Source organism: Hyperoodon ampullatus, assembly GCF_949752795.1.
Source record: "Hyperoodon ampullatus genome assembly, chromosome: 4".
Classification (NCBI taxonomy): domain Eukaryota; kingdom Metazoa; phylum Chordata; class Mammalia; order Artiodactyla; family Ziphiidae; genus Hyperoodon; species Hyperoodon ampullatus.
The window spans coordinates 26,736,654-26,754,082 of NC_136917.1; the positions used below are offsets into that span (position 1 = coordinate 26,736,654).

General features: G+C 61.5%; 2 protein-coding genes across 2 annotated transcripts; one reads left to right on the forward strand and one right to left on the reverse strand.

The window, feature by feature from the left end:
* The first annotated feature begins 494 nt into the window (after positions 1–494).
* On the forward strand, positions 495–11,375 carry MBD3 (methyl-CpG binding domain protein 3). The gene is made up of 6 exons (XM_079703101.1): positions 495–635; positions 6,100–6,259; positions 6,809–6,946; positions 7,798–7,888; positions 8,348–8,525; positions 9,652–11,375. The coding sequence occupies exons 1-6, from the start codon at positions 526–528 to the stop codon at positions 9,842–9,844; spliced, it is 870 nt and encodes a 289-aa protein (XP_079559227.1). The 5' UTR covers positions 495–525; the 3' UTR covers positions 9,845–11,375.
* Positions 11,376–15,347: 3,972 nt separating this feature from the next.
* MRPL54 (mitochondrial ribosomal protein L54) lies at positions 15,348–17,428 on the reverse strand. The gene is made up of 3 exons (XM_079702315.1): positions 17,307–17,428; positions 16,506–16,662; positions 15,348–15,903 (listed from the first exon to the last, which is right to left on the reverse strand). The coding sequence occupies exons 1-3, from the start codon at positions 17,422–17,424 to the stop codon at positions 15,771–15,773; spliced, it is 408 nt and encodes a 135-aa protein (XP_079558441.1). The 5' UTR covers positions 17,425–17,428; the 3' UTR covers positions 15,348–15,770.
* Position 17,429: the final 1 nt, after the last annotated feature.

Sequence of the window (17,429 nt, forward strand, 5' to 3'; positions counted from 1 at the left end):
ACGAGACCAGGGAGGCGGCCGGGATGGCGGTCCGGCACTGGACGGGCATCCCGGGACACAGACGGAGCCTCGGAGGAGACGCGGGAGAGAGACCAAGGCTGACAGCGCAGCGGCAAGCAGGGACCACGAGCCACTTGCGGGCGGGCCAGGGCGCAGGCGCGGAGCGGACGAGCCGCGCGCCGCCGCAGGCCCCACCTTCAGGCCGCGCGCTGATTGGCGCCGCCGCCGAGGGGCGGGGCCGGAGGCCACGGGCGGGGCGGGACCTGTGCGGCGCCTGCGCAGCACGGGGCCCCGCGCGCGGGCGGGTGGGCGGAGCGGGCCCCCCGAGCGGGGGCTGGCGAGCGCGGGGAGGGGGCCGAAAGGGCGGCAAAGCCGGCGCGCGCCCGGCTGGGGGCGGAGGGCGGAGGCCCACGGGCCGGAACAGCCGCGGCAAGTGGCGGCGGCAGCGGCGGAGGCAGCTGAGGCGGCGGCGGCGAGCGGGGGTCCGGGCGGCAGCGGCGGCGGCGGGCCGAGGAGCCGGGCGCGATGGAGCGGAAGAGGTGGGAGTGCCCGGCGCTCCCGCAGGGCTGGGAGAGGGAAGAAGTGCCCAGAAGGTCGGGGCTGTCGGCCGGCCACAGGGATGTCTTTTACTATAGGTGAATGAACGTGCCGGCCGGGCAGGGCCCCAGCGGGCGCCTCCCAGCGGCCTCTGCGGCGGCCTGGGCGCCCCGACCCGGGCCGCGGACTGGGCCCCGCGCGTGCGTTGTGCGTGCATGCGTGCGTGCGTGCCGGCGCGCGGCGGGCGCTTGGCCCAGTGCGCGTGCGTGCCCGGCGGGCCCGGTCCCAGTGCGCGTGCGTGCCCGGCGAAGCTGTCGCTCAGCGTGCTTGCGCTCCCCCCTCAGCCGCATGGCCCTGGGACCGGCCCCGGGCTGGCGGCGGCCTTTGTTCCGCGGCCGCGGCGAAGCGGCCGGCTGGGCAAGGGGCACCCCGGCGCGGGCCAGACGCCGCTGGGAGGCGGGGGTGGGGGCTGGGCTGTCCCTTTGGTCCTCGTGGGGCGCTCTTGGGGCCGCGCGCAGCCTCGGTCGGGTGGGGATCCCGGGTTTCAGGGAGCAGGGTTTGCTCTCGGGGACCAGGGCGGGCTGCCTAGGGATGCAGGTTCCTGGGCCCTTAACAGGATGGCCTGGTCCTGGAGCTGCGTGTCTTTTAAGAGCCGCCCTTCCCCCATCCTTGGGCACCGTGGGTAGTGGCCTCTCCAGTCGCCAGACCGGGGACGCGGCCTTTGTGAGCTTCCCTCACCCAGACTGGGGGGAGGGCTGCCCTTGGCCTGAGAGAGGTGGCAGGGACCCCCCCACCCCCAGTGAAACAGAGTCAGTAGGCGGCTGGAAGCCCAGCCCCAGACCGTCAACCACCTGCTGTTTGCCTTTTCCTTCCCTTTTTTTTTTTTTTTCTCCTCCTGATTGGTGGAAGATGCTTTTGTTTCTGAGCCAGGCTTGATGGCTTCCTCCCCTTTGCTTTAGGACCCTGACAAAAGAAAGGCAGGCGGGACACCTGCCACGTGTTGAATGCCTGCCAGGTGTTGGGGTGGGGGTGCAGCAGGTCCTGGGCCTTTGCTGTCCCCGTTTTGGGAGGAGTGAAGGAAATGAGCAGGGTAAGGATGGCAGCTCATCCAGGACAAGCTCAGGTTCTAGTGTTCAGAGAGTGCTGGTGGCCCTCCAGTGTGTACTGTAATTGGCTGCCCCTCCCGTAATGTCAAGCATGAAATAGTGGGGTTACGATCATCATCTTTTAGGGAAACGTGTGTATTCCCCCTCACTGCGGCTGTCTGTGACGTCACTCCCTCGTTGGCTATTTAGAAAAGCTTCCTTCTGGGTGCGTGAAGAGGCCTCTCACCACCTCCCCTCATTTAATTCTGAGCCCACTTGTGTTCTCACTTCTTCCTTTTAGGTCTGAAGACTGAGGCAGGTCTCTGTTCCTCTAGTCCTTTGTTAATTTAACAGACGCCTCTGCAGCACATGCTGGGTGTCTGTCCTGGCCATTCAGCTGGGAGTGAGACCTGGGCCCTCCCCTCCTGGGTGACAGCTGGTACCCCAGCCATCACCCCTTTGCTCTCATAGTTAACAGGTGATGACATATGCAGAGAGATGTGGGGATCTGTGAGGGGCAGATGATGGGAGTGCCTGGTCGAGCTGGGGGCGGGTCAGTGAGGGGTTGTCTGGGGAGGCAGCACAGAGGTGAGCCCTGGCAGTGGAGCCAGGAGGAGGGTCCAGGCAGCACCAGCAGCCTGTGAGGAGGCTCAGGAGCTGAACCAGGGCCAGCGTGGCTAGAGGGCCGCAGCCCGTCATTGCCTCACCTCTTGTCCCCACCTGCCTGGGAACCTCTCCGGGCTTCCGTCAAGTGGGACCCCGCTCCATTGCCCCACCCCCGAGCATAGGGGTCTGGTGGTAGGGAAGGGCTCCAAACTGGGGCTGGACAGGTGGAATTTCAGGTTTCCCACGGCTCCAATGAGAGGTGAGGGCCTGAGACAGGATGCGGGGTGCGTGGTCCAGTGTCACTCCCAGGTCTCTGGTGTGGGTGACCTACCCTGTCCCAGCAGGTCGGAGATCTGGGGGGGATGTGATATGTTTTCTGGAATGTGGGCCCTTGGCCTTCTCACCACCTGATGCCGAGCCAGGTGACTAGGCAGGGAGCACAGATGGATTTCCCTGTTGTTTTTTTTTTTAATATTTATTTATTTGGCTGCGCCAGGTCTCAGTTGCGGCACATGGAATCTTCGTTGCCGCTTGCGGGATCTGTAGTTGTGGCATGTGGGATCTTTTAGTTGTGGGATAAGTATCTAGTTCCCTGACCAGGGATTGAACCTGGACCCCCTGCATTGGGAGCACGGAGTCTTAACCGCTGGACCACCAGGGAAGTCCCTTCCTGGTTCCTTAATGCAGAGGGAAGGCAGATCTCCGGTGCTGTTGAGTCGGACAGACCTGTCCTTGGATCTTAGCCCTGCCCCTAGGGATGTGGAACCTTGGTTTGCTAGTCCAGAGAGTGGAAGAGAGCCAGTGTGTTCTTTGCAGGAGAGGTGGAGCGACCTCACAGACCGTTCTGTAGGACTCACCCACACGCCCCTCCAGCTTGGCGACCTGGCCCTGAGGACTGGGAGATGGGGGTGGAGCATCTGGTTACAGCCGAACATTTTCTTTGGAAAAATCATCTCCCTGCCTGACATTTACAATCCAGGCAAGAAGTTGAGGACTTGGAAGTTAGCGTCATTCTTTGGGGTGTGTGGAATAGAGGGGACTTTCCAGAGCTTTTTTTTTTTTTTTTTTGGCTGCACCATTGCAGCATGCAGGATCCTAGTTCCCTGACAAGGGATAGAACTCACGCCTCCTGCCTTGGGAGTGTGGAGGCTTAAACCACTGGACCACCAGGGAAGTCCCAGAGCTCTTTTTTTTTTTTTTTTAATAAATAAATAAATTTATTTATTTTATTTATTTTTCGCTGCATTGGGTCTTTGTTGCTGCACGCGGGCTTTCTTTAGTTGCGTCGAGTGGGGCTACTCTTTGTTGCTGTGTGTGGGCTTCTCATTGCGTTGGCTTTTCTTCTTGTGGAGCATGGGCTCTAGGTGCGTGGGCTTCAGTAGTTATGGCACGCGGGCCCAGTAGTTGTGGCTCGTGGGCTCTACAGCACAGGCTCTGTGTAGTTGTGGCACATGGGCTTAGTTGCTCCGCGGCATGTGGGGTCTTCCCGGCCCAGGGCTCGAGCTGCATTGGTAGGTGGGTTCTTAATCACTGCGCCACCAGGGAAGACCCCAGAGGTCATTTTAAAGGTGCAAATACTCAGGAAAGCAGGAGGTGCTCGGCAGGTTGACCCCCCTTCCTTGGGCAGCGGGCTCAGCTTAGCCAGAACCAGCTTCATCTTGCTGTTTGGGCCTCACTGGGCATCTCAGCTTACAAGCTTCCTTATAGGCCTGGGGTCAACACCCACTCATCACCCCTGTACAGCCCTGCATCCGGCCCAGGCCCTGGGCTCTGCGCGTGGTGTTGGCTCCATCCCCATGATGGCCCCAATGCTTCAGGGTCCCACCGACTCAGCCCAGGGCTGCTCTCTGTCCGGCTTCTGGCTACCTGTCTACCCACCGGGTAGGCCTGTTTCCGGAGAAAGACCGCAGTGCTCATTTTTGTTCTACACCTGTGGTTTTACTACAGAAGTTTTTTTCTTTCATTGGATAAATCAGCTCAGACATTTTTCTGTCCCAATACAGATCTGCAAAACCTGTTTTTAAAATTGAGATATAGTTCACATTCCATACGATTCAGTCTTTAAAAGTGTCCAATTCAGCAGTTTTCATGCACCTATCACCACTCTCTAATTCCGGAACGTTCTCATCACCCCAAAATGAGCCCTGTGTCATTAGCTCCCCAGCTCCTCGTAGCCCCCATCCACTCTCTGTCTTGCGTTCACTTTTGTGACAGCTTTATCGAGGTAGGAGTCACATGCAATACTGTTCACCCGTGTTAAAGCGTACAATTCACAGGTAGCTGCAGCCACCACCACGGTCAAAGTTAGAGCCTTTTCCTCCCCTCAGAAAAGCCCTAGACCTTTAACTATCTCTGCCCTTAGCCCTGCTCCCCAGCCCCTAATCTACAGTTCTGCGTTTCTGTTTCCCTGTCCTCATGCATTTTTTAAAGCAGAACAGCAGCAGGTGGGGTGACTGGAGGCCAAGAAGTGCTGGCGAGTGCTTGTCAGGGTCCTGGCCCTCTTTGTGGCCATAGTTGGAGCCAGAGTCGGGACTCAGGGTCCTTTCCGCTGCTCCAGGCACGTGGACTCTGTTCACGTCAGCCAGCACAGAGCATAATGGAAAAATGGATCTTCCAGAAGAGTCCACGGGAGTCTCAGAACCCAAGGTGCTGGGGCTGGCCCTGACCCAGGTGAGGCCCTGGTGGGGCTGGAACGGGTTCCACTCTTCCCACTTTTGCCACTTGTCCTCAGTGCCCAGGGACACCTGGAGGGGGCGGGCGTGTGCTGGCTTGAATTCAGGCTCAGCCTAGAGGCTTTCAGGGGAGATCAGCAAAGTGCAGGCTCTCGTTAGCCTCAGATGGAGAATGACAGGGACGTCCTAGACGGGTGCCAGGCCTGCTGGAGGCTTCATGTGTGCCACTCACTGGTTTCTAGTACATTCAGGGCTGTGCAACCATCACCACTAATTCCAGAACATTCTATAACCCCAAAGAGAAGCCCCAGTCCCTGACAGCCGGGAACCCACTCTCTGTGTCTGTGGATTTGCCTGTTCTGGATGTTTCCCATCAATGGAATCACACACTGTGTGTGCTTCTGTGTCTGGCTTCTCTCACTGAGCATGATGTTCTCAAGGTCCATCCACGTGGTAGCAAGTGTCAGGGCTTCTCTCCTTTTCATGGCTGAGTGATGCTCCCATGTGTGGAGGGACATCTGGGCTGTTTTCACTCTGCCCAGTGAGTCATGCTGCTGTGAGCAATTAGGTGTAAGTTATTATGTCGACATGTGTCTTGATTTCTCTTGGATACTTAGGGGTAGAATTGCTGTTTAACCATTAGAGGAACTACCAGACTGTTTCCCAAAGTGGCTGCAGGAGTCCCCGTGCTCAGGAACGTGTCATTATTAATGCTCACTGGGTCCCGTTCTGGTCACCTGTAGCATGAACTCTGAGTCTGCACTGCAGCTAGAGGTTGGCGTTAGCTTTTTCTAGAAAGGCGAGTCCCCTGCGCTGGTCCATGGGGTGAGCAGGATGGCAGAGCTTCACAGCCAGGTTTCAGGCTTTCCCAGCAGGTCCCGCCTGGACAGCTCTTTGGTGTCCTGGCCCCAAAACTGAGGTTTTACAGTCCAGCCCCCCCCCGCCCCAGGACAGGTCCATAATGCTGTAATGGACCTGCTGTCCTTGGGTCTTTTCTCGAGAACATGGCCAGATTCTGCTTCTGGAATGTTCCAGAAACTCCAGCCAGGCTCCCAGGGCTGGACCCCATCCTCCCGAAGGTTGGGGCGTCCATCCCTGCTCTCGGCCTCGGCATCTGCTGCGCTGGGGAGAGGGTGGACCGGCCTGGCCTGGGCCCCCCCGGCCCCCCCCCCCCTCCACTGACCGCGCTGTGTCCGCAGCCCGAGCGGGAAGAAGTTCCGGAGCAAGCCCCAGCTGGCGCGCTACCTGGGCGGCTCCATGGACCTGAGTACCTTCGACTTCCGCACGGGCAAGATGCTGATGGGCAAGATGAACAAGAGCCGGCAGCGGGTGCGCTATGACTCCCCGAGCCAGGTCAAGGTGAGCCCACGCCGACCACTGCTGGGTAGGGCTCACCCAGCGTCCTGGAGTTAGAGACCTAGCTACTCACTGGGGGAAGCTCAGCAGCTGTGGGAAAGAAGACAGGAAACCGCCCATCATCTGTCCCCAGGAGAGGCTTGGGCATGGGGCCTGGGAGGCGGCTCAGCTCTGGTCCACACTTGGGTGCCTGGTGACCAGTGTGTCTGTGGGTCTCTGATGGACGCGTGTTCAGGGGACTTTGTTCCCTGCCCCAGCTGCAAAACAGAGGTGGCCAGGGTGCCCCCAGGCCCATGCTCTGCGGAGAACGAGGCGCAGGAGGTGAGGGGCGGGGGTGGGTGGCTGTGAGAGAGGGCAGGTGTGTGTCCAGTGCCCCCGCTGCGGCCACACTGAGGGCAGCGAAGCGGCTGGGCCTGGGCTTGGCATTGCCTCTGGATCCGTGGGTGCCACGGGGTGTGCTGGTGACCGGGGCCTGTTCCCCGAAGCCCCTTGCGGGGCACGGCTTTCTCGCTGACGGGGAAAGCCCGCTGAGGACCCTGCCCGACCCTGCAGGGCAAGCCCGACCTGAACACGGCCCTCCCGGTCAGGCAGACGGCGTCCATCTTCAAGCAGCCAGTGACCAAGATCACCAACCACCCCAGCAACAAGGTGAAGAGTGACCCCCAGAAGGCCGTGGAGCAGCCCCGGCAGGTGAGCTCCGGCGCTTGGTCTACTCTTCAGAGCTGAGTCCGCGGGCCCGGGGCCCCAGCGCCGCGGTCAGGAGCCGTCACCCCGGGGCACGGTCCTGTGGGCACCAGTGCCCAACACGCGTATGCGGGGCCTCCTCGGGCCAGCCGCTGTCTTGAACAGATTGATAAGATCCCACAGATGCAGTTTTGTGATCTGTTTTCCAAAAACTGAGCCTTAGCCGTGTTTTCACGCATCTTTACAAACGCCTGGTAGATAGCGGGGTGTGGAGGTGCTAGGCCAGAGCAGGGGGCCGTGGCCGTCAGAGGGGGAGACACTCAGGGACCCTGCAGGGCATGGGCCCCGCCATGGGCAGCCACCCTGGGTGCTATGCCGTTTGGGTTGGAGCCCTCTAGGTAACAGGTCAGAAACCTGTGGGGCTGTCTGTCGCCCCCCTCCCCAGAGTCTGGAGGTGCGGTCGAGGGTGTGAGCTTGTTGCCCGTCCGGGGGCTCCTGGGTCCCCTGTCTGCACCAGGCAGTGCCCAGGGACAGCGCTTGCTCGGGCTGTGGCAGGGGTTGGCTGGGGCTGTTGCCCTCGGCCCGGGGTAGAGGTTGGACCTCCCAACCCCCAACTCCAGGGTGAAGGGGAGCCACAGACTGTCCGATGGCACAGCTGACGTCCTGGGTCTTCATCCTGCCGGAAACGGGGCTTGGGTTTCTCTGCCCTGCGAGGACCCTGGGGTGCGAGCAGCCCCAGCAAGTGTGGGGGTCAGAGGTCACACTGAGACACCCATCCTGGCCGCCTAGGGTCGCCTGCTCTGGGAGCAGGTGGCCTGGCCATCCCGTTGGCCTGACGTCTATCTGTGTGGCGGCAGCTCTTCTGGGAGAAGAAGCTGAGCGGCCTGAATGCCTTTGACATCGCGGAGGAGCTCGTGAAGACCATGGACCTCCCCAAGGGCTTGCAAGGTGACCCCCTGTGGGGGGCAGCGGGGAGATGGAGGAGGGATGAGGCCCGTGCTCCCCCAGCCTGGGGCCAGCCCGGCTGCACCTGACGCTGGGGCCGTGTCTGGTCACGGGGTCCTGAAAACACTCGGGGGTCTGATTTCCCTGCCGTGCCATAAAAGCATCCCTGCTGTCCCTGAGAGGGTAGTTGTCTGCCTGTATGTCGTGGGAGTGACTGCCCCCTTCCAGTGTCCAGGTGTGACATGGAAATGGCCGGGGAGGGCTCGATTCAGACAGGGAGACTCCTGGGGGGCAGGGCTCCTGGTCCTGCGACGGCTCCCCTGAGCGGGGCTGCCCGTGGGCTGTGAGGCCCTGGCACACGCAGGACCGGGCAGGGCTGGCTATAAAGGGAGGTTCAGGATGAAATCGGGGCTGAGGGGGCAAGGCTGGTGCCCGCAGCGACCACCCTCCCTTGCCCGGCAGGCGTGGGTCCCGGCTGCACAGATGAGACGCTGCTCTCGGCCATCGCCAGCGCCCTGCACACCAGCACCATGCCCATCACCGGGCAGCTCTCAGCCGCCGTGGAAAAGAACCCCGGGGTGTGGCTCAACACAGCCCAGCCGCTCTGCAAGGCCTTCATGGTGACCGACGAGGACATCAGGTAGCCCCCCCCGCCAGTGTCCAGGTGTGATGTGGAAGTGGCCGGGGGAGGGCTCGGTTCAGACAGGCGGGCGCCTGGGGGGTGGGGCAGCCTGTGGGGGCGGGAGAGGACGGGACTCTTGGCCCTGCGATGGCTCCCCTGAGCAGGGATGCACGTGGGCTGTGAGGCCCTGGGTCAGGGGGCACTGGCACACGCAGGACCGGGTAGGGTGGGCTGAGGGGAAGCGGGCTGCATCCCGGGCCCTGAATGCTGGGCCTGTGCTTGGCCAGGACCCCGTGGGTGGTGTCCAGGTGCGGGTAGAGCTGTCAGGGAGGGCCTCCTGGAAGGTGGTTGGAAGTGGCTCCTGGTCAGGAAACATCTAGAGGTGCTGAGAGAGTAGAACATGCGTCGTGTTCAGCTTTGAAACATCAGTTCACAGCTGAGGTTGGGAGAAGGCGGAGGGGGTGCTTAGGAACCCACAGGAGGGGCTAGAAGGCAGAGCAACTGCACCTGGAGCGCTGTGGGGGGCAGTCTCGGGACTGCAGGTAAAAGCCAGGTGGGTGCGAGAGGGCAGCTCTGTGCCCCGAGAGAGGCAAGGACACGGCAGTGAGACCACACACGTGTACACACGTATGCACACACAGGTACACACGTGTACATACAAATGCATGCACTGCACATGCATGTACACGTACACGCACACATACACGTGTGCACGTTCACATACGTGTATGCACAGGGCTCATCCCTAGGAAAAGGGCAGGAAAAGAACACGACTGTCTGAAAAGTCCAGGCAGATCTTTAAAGCACAACTTGCAGAAATAGAAAGTGAGGTAGGAACCGCAGGTGTCAGGTGCAGCAGTGGCCGTGGCTGTGGTCCTGCCGGGAGGAGGGACTCGTGGCCGGTGGAGGGGAGCGACAGGCACAGAGTCAGGTCCACGTGCTGAGGGGGGCACCGTAGAGGCGGCAGGGAGGGGACAGGGGTCCCTGGCCCGGGCCGGCAGCCACCCTCTCAGCGGCGCTGATTTGGGGAGGGCCTGCGGGCTCTGCTGGGGATGGGGGTGTCTGTCTGGACAGGGCGCTCGCAGCACCCCCATCTCCCCAGAGATGGACATGCCCTGGCCAGCAGGTCTTCCTGTGTCCCCAGGAGGCAGGAGGAACTGGTGCAGCAGGTCCGCAAGCGGCTGGAGGAGGCGCTGATGGCCGACATGCTGGCACACGTGGAGGAGCTGGCCCAGGATGGCGAGGCGCCGCTGGACAGGGCGGGCACCGACGGGGATGAGGATGACGGGGACCAGGAGGAGGGGCCCGACCAGGACCAGGAGATGGAGCACGTGTAGAGCGGGCACTGGCCGGGTCCCAGGCCCCAGCTCGCGTGAGCAGCGACCACGGGTGAGGGGTGGTCCGGGTCCCTGGGACCTGCCTTGTGCCAGTGGCAGCAGTGCTGGGCCGGGCGCCTCCCGAGAGCACCTGTCTTCAAGGAGGACGGCCTGCCAGGCGCGGATGGCGCCCTCTCTGTCCCTGCACGGGCCCCACCCGCCTGCCCTCCTGCACGGGGCCACCTGCAGACTCGGCTCTCACCCTGCCCAGGCGTGTCCCCTCCCCTGGGCCACGGGGACATGGCTGAAGCATGGCCTCTCGCCCGATGGATCCCCCCATTTCTGCCCCTCCTCGGGGTCATATGGCTCCGCACTGAACTCAGGCCAGCCTGGTCTCCGTGGCTGCTGCCCTGGACCTCTCGCACAGGACAGCTGCCACTGGGCCGCCTGCGAGGCTCCCCGCGGGGCTGGAGAAACATTTGTGGAACAGTCTCCCCTCCCGACCTGCACACGTGAGGGACGGTATCCCGGACCGCCCGTCAGCCCTTCCAGAAGGGGATGCAGCATGGCTCCCTGGGGCCCACCTGGCGGGCACAGTGCTCCCAAGAGCAAATGGCACAACCCGGACATTTTCCTTCAGTAAAACTCATGGTAGAGGTGAGGCCGATGTCCACGTAGCTGCTTAACCTGCTGTCTGTTGCACACGGACAGGAACTCAGGCCTCAGCGCCTGAAGACCTCGCTGTCTGCAGCCCGGCCCAGCCTGATGGTCAGCGCCGCGGACAGAGAACTAACTGCTCACGGCCGGACTCGGCCCAGGCTCCAGGCCAGCGCCGCCATCGGCTGACCTCCAGGCCTCGGTCTCGCCTCATAGAACAGGGACAGTGGCACTGATCTGGCAGGTGTGGGGCCTCGCACCACTGGGGGCCTCTGCATCCCTATCCCAGGCACATTTCCTGGCCGGGCCTGGGCAGTGGCCTCCGTGGAGCATGGGGTTTGGAGGCGGTCAGAGTCGTGCTGTCCCTCCCTGCAGCGAGTGCCCCGGGCCAGGGGAGCTTCTGCTACCCTGAGTGGACCCTGGGCCAGCCCCCTTCCCTCAGCCCCAGGAATGCCCTTGGGGTGGCCCCCAGCCCCTCCATCAGCCTGGAGACACAAACCCCGGGCCGGTGCGGCCCCAGGGCCCGCCAGCCCTGTCCCAGCCCTGCCACACGCGTGGCCGTGACTGTCGGTGGGGGGGGGCCTGGGTCGCTGCCTCATCGGGCCAGACACCCTGGGGTGCCGTGGCCTGCCCGGCGGGGCAACAGTGGCGGTGGGAGCCCCTCGGGGGTGGGACTCGCTGCCCACTCCCTCCAAGGACTCTGGCCCAGGAGGTTGGGCTGACTGCATCCTTCCTAGTCCAGTCAAAGCACAAAGCCCTGAGGACCACGGTCGCTGCACTGCGGTGGCAGCAGTGACACTGCCGGGGTCCAGGCCATCACAGGCCCCAGGAACGCCCCTCCACAGGCCGCGGGCCCGAGGGAGGCTCCTGTGGGCGGAGTCGAATAAAGCGTGTCGGGCGAACGTGGTCTGGGGCCTTGGTTTATCAGAATCCCAGGTTCTGTGTCGCAGCGCTGGGAGCCTGCCTGTCCTGAAGTTCATCATCCTGCCCTGGGTTGGGGGATGGGAGGGGATGGCAGACCCCTGGCCTCTCCCAGACAGGGCGGGCTTCCCATGGCCCCAAGTGGGGCCTCCTGACACTCGGGCCCCAGCAGTGTTGGCGTGAGCTGGGTGTGGAGGTTTCCAGAAAGCTGGCACACTTGGGTGCCTTCTGCGCAGTCCCCGCAGCTCCCTCGGAGGCCCCTGCCCACTCTGCGGGTGGGGGCGGGGCTGATGCCAGGTGCACCCACGTCCTTCCTGGGAGAGACGAGGACCTGTCAGTGGGGTCCACGCCGGGAGTTCAGCAGGGGCTCCTCGCAGCCCAGCGCAAGGGCAGGGGAGAGGGTGCAGCTGAGCTGACCCTGCAGGCCTGGGCCAGTGCTGACAGGTGGCTGGGGAGGGCGGTGCTAGGACATCGGCCACACTGGCCCCCTTTTCAGCTGCCCCACCACCCCTGGTCGGGTGGTCATTGCTGGCTTTTCTCCCGACCCAAAGCCAGGGCGCGGGAGCTGGGAGAACCCTGGCCCCTCACCTGCCCAGGCACCCCAGATTGTTTTTTTGCGGGCAGCAGAGGGTCTGCCTTGCCCAGGGGGAGCAGGGTCCCTCCCCAGCTGCCTGGACACCCTCCTCACCCTTACTGTGTGGGTCCCACAGGTGTGGGCAGGGCGGGTCCTTCCGGAGGCTCCAGGGCAGCATCGGTTCCCGCCTTCAACTTCTAGAGGCGCCGCATCCCTGGCTCGCGGCCCCTCCTGCATCCTCACAGCCGGCAGCGCAGCATCTCCCGTCTCTCTCTGCCTCTGACCCTCCCGCCTCCCTCTTACAAGGACCCTGTGATGACACTGGGTCCCTCGGGGAATCCAGGGTCCTCCTCATCTCAGGGGCCTTAACTTAATCCCTCCTGCAAAGTCTCTGTCCCGTGAGGTGACACGTCCACAGGTCCCAGGGTGACTTTGGGGTACATTAGCCTCAAGACAAGTTTTCCTGTCTTGTCGAGGCCGCCCCTGGCCACATGGCCTCAGCTTCCACCATCTCTTCTTTCATCCCCAGCTCATTCCAGCCTCTTGGGCTTTGTCCCCCATTGTCCCCTCAAGGGGAATGAACAGCCGCTACAGAAGCACTAGAACTGGCCAAGCTCAGGATGCATCGGGTTTGCAGAGCGAGGGAGCTGGAGGTGACCAGAGGCAACGGTCCCTGGTGACAAGTTGGGAGTTTCCCAGTCAGAGAAGAGGCAGCAAGACCGGCTGGAGCAGAGGGGCCAGCTCGGATTTCTGGAACAGTCCACTGGGGCCCCCCGCCAGCCACGTGGCTGGAAAGTTCAAACTGGTGACAACAAATTACACGTTGCGCTCCTCAGCTGTCCTGGCCACATGGGGCTGGGGGCCATGACTGCACAGAGCAACAGGTAACATCTCCATCCACACCATCTAGAACACGGGTTCTGAGCCTTGGCGGGGGCGGGGTGGGCGACACCTGTAAGATCAGGTCTTGTCAAAAATTGACCACACATGGGCTTCCCTGGTGGCGCAGTGGTTGGGAGTCCGCCTGCCGATGCAGGGGACACGGGTTCGTGCCCTGGTCCGGGAAGATCCCACATGCCACGGAGCAGCTGGGCCCGTGAGCTATGGCCGCTGAGCCTGCGCATCCGGAGCCTGTGCTCCGCAACGGGAGAGGCCACAACAGTGAGAGGCCCACGTACCACAAAAAAAAAAAAAAAAAAAAAAAAAAAACCACACAGGGCTTCCCTGGTGGCGCAGTAGTTAAGAATTTGCCTGCCAATGAATGCAGGGGACACGGGTGCTGTCAGGCCCATGACTTCTTGTTGAAACCGTTTGGGAAAAGAAATTGTTTCCCCCGGGACTTGGAACTGAGAGAGTACGAGCCGCTGGGCAAACGGACCTGCTCAGAAGAGTAAGGCCGCTCAGCACAGAGGAACCCGAGCCGCGAGGGGGGCCTCCCCAGGACCCTGTCCCCGCCCACACTTTGCACTTTGAGCCAGTGGATTCCCTCTTCTGCTTAAGTCAGTTTGAACAGACATTTGTCACCTGCAGCCCAGTCTGTCCTTGACCACGTCCCTGCCGACCCCATCTGAGATGCGCCACAGCCGAGGCCAGACTCGGTGGAAAACACCGCCCCCTGGGAGCCTCCAAGGACCGTCCTGGGGTCCCAACTGCTCGGATGGGGGTGTGTGGTCCTGCTCACGAAGGCATCATGACTGGCCTTCCCGGGGCTGAGCTGCACTCCAGGTTGGGGGGAGGGGGGAGCTGGCAAGGAATGGGATGTCACTGCTGCCTGGGGCTGGCCCAGTGCCCACATGACAGGGCACCTCTTTATGGGATGGGGCAGCCAGGGTCAGGACAGGAGAGTGCCGTGAGGCAGGGTCGGGGGCAGCACCCCACTCGTTCCAGGCTCTGTCCAGGAAGTTTCCACAGGTACCAGGACATTCCAGCAATTTCACTTCTAGGTCCTCACACCCAGATCGCCTGCCCACTGGGGCTCTCAGCTGGCCTGCTCACCTCCAACCTCAGGTGGCACCTCACGCATGAACCCGATGGCCTGTGTGCTGTCTACACTGCAGCAGCCAGGCCAACCACCCATCCAATCATCTGTCCACCCATCCAACTTACGATGAGGACACGACTGAACAAAGCAGAGAAATCTCTGCCCTAGTGGAGCTGCCACTCCAGCGGGAGAGAGACAGGAACCATGATTTTAAAAATAAGTAAAACATGAAACACCTGCTGGTGATGAGTGCTTGGGAGAAAAATAAAACCAGGAAGGGCGATCAGGAATGTGTGGCAGGGTTGCAACTTAATAGGGTAGTCAGGGGAGGCGTCAAAGAGAAGGCAACATCAGAGCAAAGGCCTGGAGGTGAAAGAGGGAGCCTTGAGAACATCCGGGGGAAGAGAGGTGCAGGCAGAGGGCCCAGGGGCAGCACCATGCCTGGCACGTTGGATGAACAGTGAGGAGGCCCATGGCCATTACAACTTCTGTTTTTACCGAGAGCCATGGGGAATCATGGGAGGGTCGGGGCGATCCGCCTGCTCAGAACAGGCCACCAGTGAGGGCAGGTGTGGGGTAATCCGCCTGGCAGAGTCCTCCTAAGAGGATGAGGGCCCTCATTTTCCTGGGACCAGACAGAATTAGCCTCGGGGACCCTGCCCTGCCCGACCCGTCCAGCTCTCGAGGAGCCTGGAGGGCGAGAGGGCCCTGGTCCAGCCCCCCAAGCAGTGTGGTCCTGGCACTGTGTGTGTGTCCTCCAGCTTCCTTCAATCTGGTAGGCACCAGTGGGGGTGGATGGACAGGAGAATGAGTAGGCCCAGGTCCCTTGGCTCAAGTGACTGCCCAATGAAGATAACCCGTGACCCTGGCAGAAAGGAATGAGAAGTCCCTTCCTTCTGGCTGGGCTTGCTGAACTGGATAGGGGGTGTCAGCTAGAAGCCCTGGAGCCACCCCTGCCCGAGGGAACTACCCACTGGAGTTAAAAGGACCCAGAGACGGAGAGCCACATAGCTAAATACTGAAGCACCTGGATCCAGCCGTGCCTGAAGTCAGACCGTACCCCTGGACATTTCAGTTCCTGAAGCTCACAAAGACTCTCGTCTGCTCGGGATGACTTGATTCAGGTGTGAGTCCCGTGCACCCCAGAGCGGCTTGGCTAGGAAACCCTCCCCCTCAAGGATGGAGGTTGGGGCCTCTTGGGCAACGCTAGGAATTCCAGGAATGAGGGTGAGCAGCTCAGTGAGGCCGGGAGGGGAAGATGGACCTGCAGACGCCCAGCAATCACTGAGGGTGGAGGCTGGGCCATGGGACCACTGGGTCTGAAGTGCCCACCTCCCCACTGCCTGCCCCTGACATGCGACAACACCCAGAGGCATCTGGAGCCTGCCAACAATTGCCCCAAGAAGTCTTTATTGGCCCCCAGGGCCCTGACTCAGCCTCAATGTAGGGGCCACCCAGTAACCCCAGTGAGGGGGGTAGTCTCCTCTGTTCTCGGAGAAGTCTGTTTTTCCAGAAAATAAAAAGTCCAGGGGGGCTTCCCTGGTGGCGCAGTGGTTGAGAGTCCGCCTGCTGATGCAGGGGACACAGGTTCGTGCCCCGGTCCGGGAAGATCCTACATGCCGCAGAGCGGCTGGGCCCGTGAGCCATGGCCGCTGAGCCTGCGCGTCCGGAGCCTGTGCTCCGCAACGGGAGAGGCCACAACAGTGAGGCCCGCGTACCGCAAAAAAAAAAAAGAAAGAAAAAAAGTCTAGGGGGTGGGCTCGGGGAGCATCTCCAGGTCACTGGAGGGTCAGGGTGCTCTGGTCCCTCCCCCCCTAGAACTTCTGGTTCTTGCTCAGCCGGTTGTGGCGCCAGATGTTGTGTTTCCGCAGCAGCCGCCAGTACTCCCGGGTCTCGGGGTCCAGTTCCTCCAGATTCTTGGGGGGACCCACGTTCATCTGGAACAGCCTGACGGGGAGTGGGCGGAGTCGGGGTTGCAGAGCAGCCCCCGTCCCCGCGACTCCCCCACCCCACACACCCTGACCTCAGGGCAGTCCCTCCCCACCCTGAGGACATGGAACAAGGGGGTGCCGGGTTGTGGAACAAGGGAGCGCCCCCATCCCAAGGGTGCTGGGATCTGAGGTGGGCGCACGCCAAACCTTCTGCCTCCTGGCCTTTGTCCGTGCCGCCTGCCCACCTGTAAGGCCTCCCCACCCACTCACTCAACCTTTCTAAACCTTCCCCAGCTTGAAGGATTGGCAGGTGGCAACGGCTTCTGCATCCTGCCAGTGCTCTCAGGGCCAAGAGCAAAATTCCCCCTGCAGCCCCCTGAAAGCTGGGCTCCATCAAGTTCCTGCCCTGTCTCCCCCTACTCTCCACCTTGCCTCCCGGGGTCCACTAATAAACCAGGTGCAGTTCTGCCTGGGGACTTTGCACTGGCTGTTCCCGCCCACCTCTAAAGCTCTGTCCACCCACTCAGGTCGACTCACACACCACCTCCCCAGGGAAGCCCTCCCAGATCCTCAGATTTGGTTAGCCAGGCCCTCCGTACCCAGTCTTGGCCCACTCACCACTCAGGGTACTCGGAATCCGGCTTCAGGACCACATCCTGGCCCTCCTTGTAGATGTTGACACCCATGGCGTGCGTGGTGAGCCGGATGGGGTCTGTACACACCTCTGGGTCCTTCAGGGCCTCACCGACCACAGCGCCCTTGCCCCCCTTAATGACTACGGTGGGGGAGAATCATTTCAGCCCAGCTCCACCCTCGGGAGGCCAGCCGTCCCTTTCCGCCCCGGTTGGACCCTGTCTGCTGCATTCAAAATGATTTTAACTGGGACACGGATACTGCATTAAATGACACTGATATTCAGAGTAACCAAGTCATTCCTTTTTCCCATTTTCATTCCTTCTGTTTATCTCACGAAAAAAGAGCCTCCGCTGGCTGCTCTGCCTTTAAAACCTCACGTCTGCCAAATCCCTCCTTTCAACAAAGGAGATCGGGCAAGGCTGTAACCGGAGAAAATTTAAATAACCTTGTTTTGGTTTTAATACTTAGACGGGTCCCAATTTCTGGTGATAACCTGCCAAAGGTGACTGATTTGGAGGCAGAAACGTCATAGGGACCCAAGTCCATGACCTACTCCTACCCCCGCCCCCACATAAAACAAACAAACAAACAAACAAAAAACACTTGGGCCTGCGCGCTGAGTCCAATCGCGCCCTAGGTACCTCAAACTGCGCCTGCGCATACAGCTTAGCCTCTACGCTTGCGCGCTGACTCTAGGACGTGCCTCCCAAACCAGCGCTTGCGCACTACCAACTCCCCAATGTCCCTACCATTCCCAACTTGGTCCCTCCTAACCCAGCTCACCCGGTCTCTTGGCATAATCTCGTACATGGAGTCTTACAGAAGCGGCGGGATCCGGGAGCTCCCGAACCCGCCAGCCGGCCGAGCTCCACGTAGCACCGAAGAGGCACCTGGCCGCCATGACGT